The 10,400-nt window shown below is 38.1% G+C and overlaps 1 protein-coding gene across 1 annotated transcript; it reads left to right on the forward strand.

The window, feature by feature from the left end:
- The first annotated feature begins 840 nt into the window (after positions 1-840).
- fkbp7 (FKBP prolyl isomerase 7) lies at positions 841-9,953 on the forward strand. The gene is made up of 6 exons (XM_028437077.1): positions 841-859; positions 1,805-1,963; positions 2,037-2,169; positions 4,757-4,908; positions 7,673-7,800; positions 9,507-9,953. Exons 1-6 carry the CDS (start codon positions 841-843, stop codon positions 9,666-9,668), a joined length of 753 nt encoding a protein of 250 aa, XP_028292878.1. The 3' UTR covers positions 9,669-9,953.
- Positions 9,954-10,400: the final 447 nt, after the last annotated feature.

Below are 10,400 nucleotides of genomic sequence, written 5' to 3' on the forward strand. Positions count from 1 at the left end.
GAATTTGAGACAAAATGGTGAACTTTTGCTATGTTTTTGGCTGTACCAAACAGTGAGACACATTTGAATTTTTATAGATTGCCAAAAATCATAACAAATCAGGGAGAACAATCTCACAAGTTATCAGAGGAAAGGAAGCGTTCATCAGAGTGATAGTCTGGGTTAATTAATTAATTCTTATGATGGGTTGTTTTGGTGTTGATATGAATTATATTATTAGTTAAGAGCTGCTGCAAACAACAATTTACTTACCTGACAAAAAATGGGCTGAACAAATTTGGATGTGGTCCAGATTTTTGCCTCGTAGATCCTGGTTTAGCTTTGCTAGCCACTCGCGCCTCCTTTCCTCTGATAACTTGTGAGATTGTTCTCCCTGATTTGTTATGATTTTTGGCAATCTATAAAAATCCAAATGTGTCTCACTGTTTGACCGATTGTTACAGCCAATAATACGACAATAGTTCAGCATTTCGTCTCGAAATTTGGGATTTTCTTGTCTGCGTGCTGTGTGTAGACCTGCTGCTTTTTCTCCAAAATGGTGACTTCCGGGTTGATGACGCAATGGATGACGCGCCGTGAAAACCCTCTATTTAGTGGTAGTATATTGTTTTTTGTTGTGATATTGCCATATTCCTATCAGATTTAAGTAAATACATGACTATGGATATAGAGATATTTATACTAACTGAATGATCCGAGCTAAATAAAGGTTAATATTAGCTGTAGAGAGGCAGCACTGAGCATCTTTAATCCATCGACCAAACGCTGATGTCTCTGTGACGTCTGCCCACTGAGCAAATGCTCTCCATAATACGTCTCGCCAATGCTACTTCATTCATCATGCCAACGTTGGTGAGATGTATGTGTGCTATCAGGGATGCTGCGGGATTCTGTCTTCTTATCAAACTTCAAGCAAACATTCCATCTCGATCAGTGGACCGCGGTGAACCCTTCAATACCACCATTGCTAATGGGTTTGTGTTGTAAAGTTTGTCTTTTGCAGTGTTATTCAACCGTGGGGTCGTGATTCCATGTATGGTCGCCTAGAATTTAAATGGGGGCGCCTGAAATGTCTTGATAAAATAAAAGTTACTCGTTCGTTTTTTTTCTAAATTATTCTTTTCAAAATTAAAACACAATTCACAACCTTAAACAAGTGTATTCTTTATTTTTACTATCTCAAATAGAAATTTAAAATATAATGATAATAATAAAAATTGCTTTTTTCGAGGAGACTCAAGGCGTGTTACAGAAACCATTATTCATTCACACCAGTCACTCACAGTCATACCGGTGGTGGTAAGCTACAATGTAGCCACAGCTGCCCTGGGGCCGACTGACAGAAGCGGGGATGCCATTTCGCACCTTTGCCTCTGACCACCACCAACATTCATGAACAATTCATGCCCATTTATACAAGGCAATGTGGGTAAAGCGCCTTGCCCAAGGAAGGATGACAATGACTCGGATAGAGTGGGATTCGAACCCCCAATCCTTCGGTTACTGGACGACCCAGCATACCACTGACCCACTGTCTAAAATGACAACGTATATATTATCACTAATCCTGGCTACTCTGTGTAACACAGTATTAAAAAAAACATGATCAAAAACGAATTCTAGAATGAAAAATCAAGTCTTTGGGGTCGCCAGACATTTGTGATATTAAAAGGTCACGATCCAAAAAAGATTGGGAACTACTGGTCTTTTGTCTCGTCATATTGGGTTGAAATACATCATATTTTTACCTTTTGCATGATTTGACAAGAACAGCGCAGACCAATGAGCAGCGCATATCAATGAGCACAGGTTCCCTCAGCCAATCACAGTGAGAGAGAGGCGGGACCTCGTGTTTGTTTCCTGACAGTCCAAACTGAGGGCTACAGCACAGCGCCCACTACCGTAACATCCACACGTCACACGTTCAAAGTTGCCACGAAGTCACCGCTACACGATGTGGAGGGTAATGTTGTGCACACTGTGGTTCTTTGTGCCTCTGCTGCTCCGTGTGAGAACCGTGTGTGGCTCTGCTGTAGAGCTGCAGGCACAGGTGAAGACTGAGGTCGTGTTCAGACCAGAGGAATGCACCCAGAGGACCAAGAAAGGAGACATGGTCAATGCACACTACGATGGATACCTTCAAAAAGATGGTTCCCAGTTTTACTGCAGGTTGGTGGGCTCAGGAAAAAATACGGATTTTCATTAACATGAATGAATGTAAAGAAAGTCAAGGATGGAATGTGATGCTTTTGAAGTGTTGTGTATGGGCGTATCACCACATCCGGTCTGAGAATAAACCTCCATTACACTCAAAGTTTTTTGTTTTGTTTTTTAAACACAACAACAAGTTGTACTGCAGCTCTGTGACAAAAACAATTCCTTAAGTCAGTAGTTCTCAACCCTTTCCGCCTGCAACCCCCAAAATAAAGGTTCCAGAGACTAGGGACCCCCACTGTGCCTGAAGGTGGTTGAACACAGACGTGAACATTGAGGAACAGTCATGTGGAGACAGGGCCATCTATAAGTGGGAATAAAGGGGAGATATTTTTGGGGCCCATCTATAAAGTCAGCAAAATGATGGTCCATTGTTCTATGAATCCACTGTCATCAGGAAGTTTATTCTTTGTGCCATAGTACATAGTCATATTAAAGATGTAAATCCTTGTTTTAATCAGAAATAAAATGGGTTAAAAATGGCGGAAAAGTGGTAAAAGCGGATTTTAAAAACCACAGAAATTGGTCAAAAGTTGCAAATTAGAGGGTTTAAAGTGTCAATATTGGCTTTGTCATTTAAAAATGAGGACCAATTAGTTTAAACTGGCAAATAATGGGTATGACAAATCGTGAATGTGATTAAATTGGCCAAAATAAGCATAGGATCTGGTGAAAAGAGGTTAAAAGTGACAATAATGGGTCAACATATGCAGCATGAGTTGGGAAAGGAGTGGAAGGATTTATAAGTTCTGAAAATATCTTGAAAATCGAAAAAATGTGCAGAAAAGGCATTGAAATTTGATAGAGAAGTGGTAGAATTGGGAGTATTATAGCACAAATGCATTAAAAGAAGCACAAATATGGCAAGAAAACGTGATGAAAATAGGTTTAAATATAGCAAGTTTGATGTAGTTGCAAAATAAGAGTAAAAATGGTTTAAAAAAATATTTTTAGTTTCTTGAAGGCATCTGGCTACCCCCTCCCAGTGTCTTGCGAGCCCAAATAGAGTCCTGACTCCAAGGTTGAGAACTGCTGCCAAAAGTGTTGGGGTTGACTCATTACACCAGCAGGGTTCACCAGTTTATTCCAGGGTTCAACATAATTTAGGACTGAAAATGTGATAAATGTGTGAATATTTACCACGTTAATCTAATTTTCTAAATACAACTAAGTTACCAAACATAAAGTTCAGAGTAAACAATTAATTAGCTATAAGTAAGTTCACTAAGTAGCTGACAGCAAACCAGTGGTATGTTTAACAAAGGCTCGATGCAAATTCCTACTGAAATCTTCATTTTGGTTTTTACTTTTAAATAAGTACTGGCTGGTCTGGACAGGTAGGAATGGGTATGAATGTTCACAATGCTTCATTTAAGCACAATTAGGATTCAATGGACTCTATAAACTGACCTTAGAAGTGAATGTATTTGTCTTTTATCCTTATTAGGCTAGAATAAGCTGCCGCACCATGTTCCCTGAAAAGGATAGGTAGATGGATTAACAGAATAGATGGATGGATATGCAGTGATGTTGATCGGTTATCAATGTAGTGAATCCCGGGACCCACAGGTAGTGACTTGAGTGGTTCCATGGGAAATTCAATGGGTCCCCAATTTAAAAAAAATATTTCTTTCTATTTCTTAAATTGTTGTGTTAAACTCTCTTAATGGTGGGATGATATGGTTATAATTAGCAGATATATTCATGTATGTTCAAAATGTATCTGATATTAAACAAATACAATTTCAAATCTGAAAAGTTTATTGCACAACAACTGCCACAGTGGCAGGTTATATTGCACTTTTGTAGCAACATAAAAGAGCACCAAAATAAATGACGAAAATTCAAAATAAAATAAAAACAAAATGGTGTCTGTTGTACAAAAATAAATTATCAATAAAAGTGCTGATTTTAACACAAACAAAACAGTCAAAAAATAAATTGTCACCAAAATAAGACCAGAATCTTCTTGTCTGGACATCAACTAAATCAAATTAAGTCAATCACTATGAAACTTTTAGCACAAAAATTTTACTTAAGTAACAGTGCGAAGTCTGTTGAGAAAAATAAAATGATGCATATATGTTTGTGGTGTATTGTAAGCAGCTAGTTAACTTGCTAGTTGTTGTTGTAGCAGCTAAACTAGCATGTACTCAAGGGGATCATGTGTGCGCTAAGGTAATGTGTAAAGGGGTCCGCTGATCGCTAGGTTTCTTTTGATGGTTACTGTGATTTTAAACATAAGTTGTTGTTCACAATGTGTTGTTTTTCATGAGAAAAATGAGGTGCTTCCCTGTGACGCATGGATAGTGGATTCACTGCGTCCTTTCAGATTTTTATGCGTCAGGGACGCAGGACGCGTACCTAGCAACATCACTGGATCTGCAGTAAAAAAAACCTATTGGTGTGAAACTGTTAAGCTTCCTTTTGTTCATTGCATTGATCGTCACTGTCATTAAATCACATCAAGTGTGTGTTGAGAGCTATTTTTAAGTTGTTGAGGTGTGACTAATGCAACATTTTGTGTTTTTTTCTCTTTCAGTCGGTCAGACAAAGAAGGCCACCCTCAGTGGTTTGTGCTGGGTGTTGGACAGGTCATCAAGGGTCTGGATATTGGCTTGTTGGACATGTGTGCTGGAGAGAAAAGGAAATTAACAGTTCCTCCTGAACTTGCATTTGGGGAAAATGGCAAAGGTAAAAAGCCACAGTTTCATCACTTTCACTATAAAGAATTATTATAGGTTCCTTTTACAGTCATGTCACAAGTTTACACCACTATTAAATATGTTTTATGTATTCAGAACACAGATGTAGATGGATTATTAATTGATTTGATCTACTCATATATAGTTCATACAGATACTCAGATGCCACTGCTTAGAGTGACCCCAAAACTACAGAATGATAGTGTCTGAATGGCTGCTCTCTTGCCTCTGGATGTTTTAACTCTGTATAAAATGACTTTTTAGTCATCCATCCATACTGAGGTCACATTCTGAAACTGTGTAACTCATATAGCATGTTATTATTGCTCACTGTTGTGGTTCTTTCTTCTCTTACAGCACCTTAGCTGATTGGGCATCATATCCCTCGCCCGTTTGCGACCTCTCTCTCCATTGCATGTATTGTAAGCATGGACTGGTGTAAAGGACTCTATACATTCTCTCTTTACTTCCCCCCCATCAGTGGAACTAACATGAGGCTCTGTGCTGTCATTTGTCACTGCTTGGTAAAATCTTTGTGTTTTTAGATTTGTGATTTTACCTGATTTATTATCTCGACTGTGTATTGAACTGCATGCATATTTGTATATACACAACTTATGACCAGTTTGCCTCATAATATAATACATATATTATATATTAGAGATGCACGTGGGTCATTAGTCCCACATCCAAGTAATAAGTCTTTATAACGCAGATCAAGTACAGTCACAATGAAGTGCAGAAACGGTGAAACTTTTGATGACAGACTCTAAAGGTGTAATATGTGAGATTTACAAGCAATACTCAGTATTACTCAGTATTGTGCCACCACCAGGTGGCACAATACTGAGTAAAACCAACACTTCTGCCATATCCGGTCCTGACCACTGAATGTACAGGTGACAATATTCTCTGCTACGCCCCGCAAATGTTTTTGGCGGGCCCATGCGGGTGATGCGTTCATGAGTGAAGATGTTTAAGCAGTTGTTTGTTAGTTGTAAACCTCACGGGTAGTGCACCATTTATCTGTTTAATGGATGTTTGTTACCAGAGATGGCCTAGTTTAGGGACTGCTCTGCTGTAAATAGGCTTATACTCACCCAACCGGTGGAAAATAGGTTCTACAGGTTGGCCGGGCCAGCAATATTTATTAATGTATATATATATAACTATGTAGTCTAAAAAAAATCACATATGGCATGACGACTAAGGACACTCAAATTTTTATTTTAGGTATTTAAGACATATTTAAAAGTTAAATTCTAGATATTGCACCTTTAAAGCCTGATTAGTGAGAATACATCCTCACTAACGTTACGCATTTTGTCTTCTTCAAAAAATTCAGAAGGTTCCTGAGATTTATACAGTACTTGTACTTTTATAATTTGTATCTTTTCGACTTATTTCTATTGGAAATTTCAGGCTTTTCACCTTTGAAGCCCTTCATCCCCAGCCATTCTTCAACTGATTTTGACCATTCAACCTTTAACTTGTTCAGCTACTACCCTCAACTTTTTCAACCTTATTGCTAATGTTTAGCTATTGCTAGGTTCATGCCAATGCTAGGCTAATGCTAGATTAAGACTAACACTATGCTATTTTTAATGTTAAAGCTCATATTAGTTAATGCTAATGCTAGCTAATACTAAGCTAATGCAGTGCAACGTGGGCCAACACCTGCATCCTTACCTGCATTTTCTTCAGGAAATGCAAATATTCTCAATGATTCAGATTTTTTTTTTTGAGGCGAGTGTCAGGCTACAACGTAGGGGTAGGCGTCAACACTGAGAGCTACGGGTAGCCATGGTGTCAACGTGACTCAAGCATAAATCTCCTTTGAGAGTGTACTTTGGAATAGACTTTATTGTAACATTGGTACAGGTACATATACAAAATTAGTTCTCTGCTTTTAACCCAGGAGCAGTGGGCAGCCACAATGCAGCACCAGGGAGCAGTTAGGGTTAAGGAACTTTCTCAATGTCCCACACTGATGGCCCTCTGGTAACAACTTCCTTTACCATTAGGTCACCACTGCACAAATTCATTGTTTTCAGTCCGTCTCAAACTCTGCTTAGAATACGCTTTAGTGCTCAGATATGTTGAAATACGTCCACACCACAGACACGTTGGCCCGTAGCCAGACAAGCGCTAACCTCGGGTTTTGCTGCGTCATCACAACTAGAGCTGTATTTGGGCCTCAAAAGTGTGACCTGACACGGTCTAAGCCAGACAGAACGCAACCCGAACTCGTCCAAACCGGAATAAAGCCAATTTTTTTCTAAGCCTGAACCCATTACAGGCTGACACAAGTCAAATCTTTGCATGCACAAAGCCAGACTCTGATTCATCCCCTCACTATCCATTTGTACATCTTTCTCACGCTAATCAAAATGCATCACCTTATCGGTCATTTACCGCGCAGCACCCGAACGCGACAAGAGGCCATGTAACATATAGAAAAAACTAATATTTTCAGCAGGTTGTTTCGGTCTCAGACAATACAGAATTTCCGGTGCATCTCTATATACATAAAACCAACTGGTAAACAATGTTCCAGACAGTTACAGTTATAAAACCATAACCACTGCTCCTCAGGGATGGGTTAAATGCAGAGGACAAATTCCATGTATGTAATAACATTACATGGCCAATTAAAGCCCCGATTTAATCTTAATCAAATATCAGTTTGTTAACCAATTTAGTAATGCAATGTAAACAGTTTAATGAATGTAAGGCTCCTTGTTGCTGTGAAGGTCCAGTACCACCAAATGCTACTGTGGTCTTTGAGGTGGAGGTCTATGCCGTGTCCCGAGGACCACGCAGCCTGGAGGCCTTTGGAGAGATGGACCTCGATAAAGACAAAAGTCTCACAAAAGATGAGGTGACTTCTTTTCCTCATCTGCTAATCCTGTCTGAAGGAATTTAGATGGCAAAATGAATACGGTTGACTTGTTTTCAATTGATAGGGGTCATAAAAACCAGTAACTGCTGCCTGAAGTTGAATTTTCCAATCGAAGAGACAACAGGGACTATTTAAAGGATGGCACACGAAGCAGATTTTTTTCCAACTCTGTTTTAGTGGAATAGTACATGATTCATAAATGGATATCCATAAAGTAATATACAATGTGTTCATAAATTAATCAATATTTAGCTGTGTCAGTGTGTTTAAACAGTTAAGTCATTTATAATGTGGGATCATTCAGTCAATCCATTCAGGAGTGAGTTTCCCATCACCTCTAGTGGAAGTGTGAGGTGGTATCAGCCGCACACAGGAGCTGTTTAATAATTGCAGCAGAACCACATCTGTTTCCACTGTACAGCAATTAGAAGGTGGAGCACAAACAGTCCAATGGTGGAACGAGGGACACCCACAAGTGGATCATTCCTGTTGTTGGCAAACAACTTTGGTAGTTGGTACCAACCCTAACTCCAAATCAAAATTTACGAATCACACCTGAGTCGACTTTCTAAAACATATTGTCATGTTTTTTTTTTTGCCCTATACTTTTTTTTTTTTAAATTGACAATTATTTGTACAAACCTTCAAATCATTTTCTGGAGCATTCCACAACCTTACACCGACAACAGACAAGTACAAATTTCCTCCTCAGACGCACTCACAAATGATCTTTGATTGCACTCTGGCAGTGTTCTGCTTTTGGTTTTAAACATGAAAACTAATGTTTGCAGATCAATTATCCATCTACCTATCTATCTATTAAGCAAGGAACCTCTATCTGTGTGCGTGTCTGTTCCTCAAATATCTCTGCAAATCAGGCTCAGATTGAGCTGAGACTTTCAACATGGTTGCTGCTTGGTTCAAAATCAAATATACATTATTCATTCATTAGGAACTTAATTTACAGAGAAAGCACCAGTGCAACAACAATAAAACACAGAGCCAATAAAACACAGCACATATCCATTCACACATTAAAATTCTGACATCCCGCCAAAATAATAATAGATTCAAAACAAATGGCCAAAAGTGATAGTCCTCAGTTACAAATTTTGTGTGCGATCAGCTGTTTAACAGGCGGAAGGAGGTGGGGAGGTAGCTGGAGCTGGCCCTCTTTGTCCTCAGCACAGTGTAGTGAGGGTCCAGGGTGTGTGAGGGGTCAGTGGAGATCTGGGTGGCTTTCCTCAGGACTCTGGTGTTGTAGATGGTAGTGAGTGACTGCTGTTCCTAACAAATGATTTTGCTGCTTATTTTATTAAGAGAGTTGCGGTGAGAGTGAATGAACCAATATTTACAGTATATGACAGTGAATGAGGGTGTGGTGGGATGACCATGGTGGAGGTAAATGACCATTTCTTTGGTCCTAAATACGTTTAAATCTAGACAGTTGTTCCTGCACCACCACAATTAAAATGATTCAGGCAGATTTGTTTGGACTGTTTGATAGACAATGTCACTTCCTCTTTAATTTTTGTTTCCAAAAACCATAAACTTAGTTTTTTTATTTAATGATAACATAAGTCATTACTTTAATTAAAGCGAGTCCCATATTAATAGCACATTGGTTTTTTTACATCTGTTCTTGATACTTCCTGTGCTGATGGTTATGTTATCTTTATTTCCAGATTAAAGAGTATTTGAAACAGCAGTATGAAAAAGGAGGGAACCCACACAATGACCATCACTATGAGAAGGTCATGGCTGATATTTTCAACAAGAACGACCTGGACAAAAACGGAAAGATCAGCGTGAAGGAGTATAACATTTATCAACATGACGAGCTCTAGTCTCATAGACTCTCCATGCTCTTCTGATTTACTCATTTTTTTTTTACTTTTACAGAGAATGACAGCAATAACCTTTACTGTAAAAAATACATCAACGTATCTTAGAAAGTCAATTTCCCTAAGAGTACTTTTTTTTGGAAATGTAACAGTTGATGTTGCTATGCCTTTCTTTTCACTGGTTGGTATTTCATGGAGTTTTTGTACAACAAATCAAGTATTTTTGACATTTTAACCTAATTGCTGTTGTCATAAACGGAATATTCAATAAAACTAAATGTGAATTTTTTTGAGTTTTAGAATTTTGAATGTTTTGTGTATGCATATGTTTAGAAAATTAGGTTTTTACATTTTATTGTTCCGTTGCAATATTTAAAAAGGATTGGTATTCAACTTTCAGTACATGTAAGTGTACCAAGGACTTTATGAAACATAAATTTATATATATACATATACAGTATGTATATATATATATAAAATGGATTTTGTTTTCATGAAAAGCTACACTGATGATACGTTTAAAGCCACCAGTATGGAACAGTATTCAAGAGATATACAGGTACATCTCAAAAAATTATATTAAAAAGTTTAATATTTTTGGTCACTCATCAACCCATATATGATATAGGCTCATGACAAAAAGTGAAATATTTCAAACCTTTATTTCTCAATTTTGATGATTATTGCTTACAGATAATGAAAACCCAAAATTCAGTGCCTCAGACAATTAGAATA

Source organism: Gouania willdenowi, chromosome 21, assembly GCF_900634775.1.
Source record: "Gouania willdenowi chromosome 21, fGouWil2.1, whole genome shotgun sequence".
Taxonomy (NCBI): Eukaryota; Metazoa; Chordata; class Actinopteri; order Blenniiformes; family Gobiesocidae; genus Gouania; species Gouania willdenowi.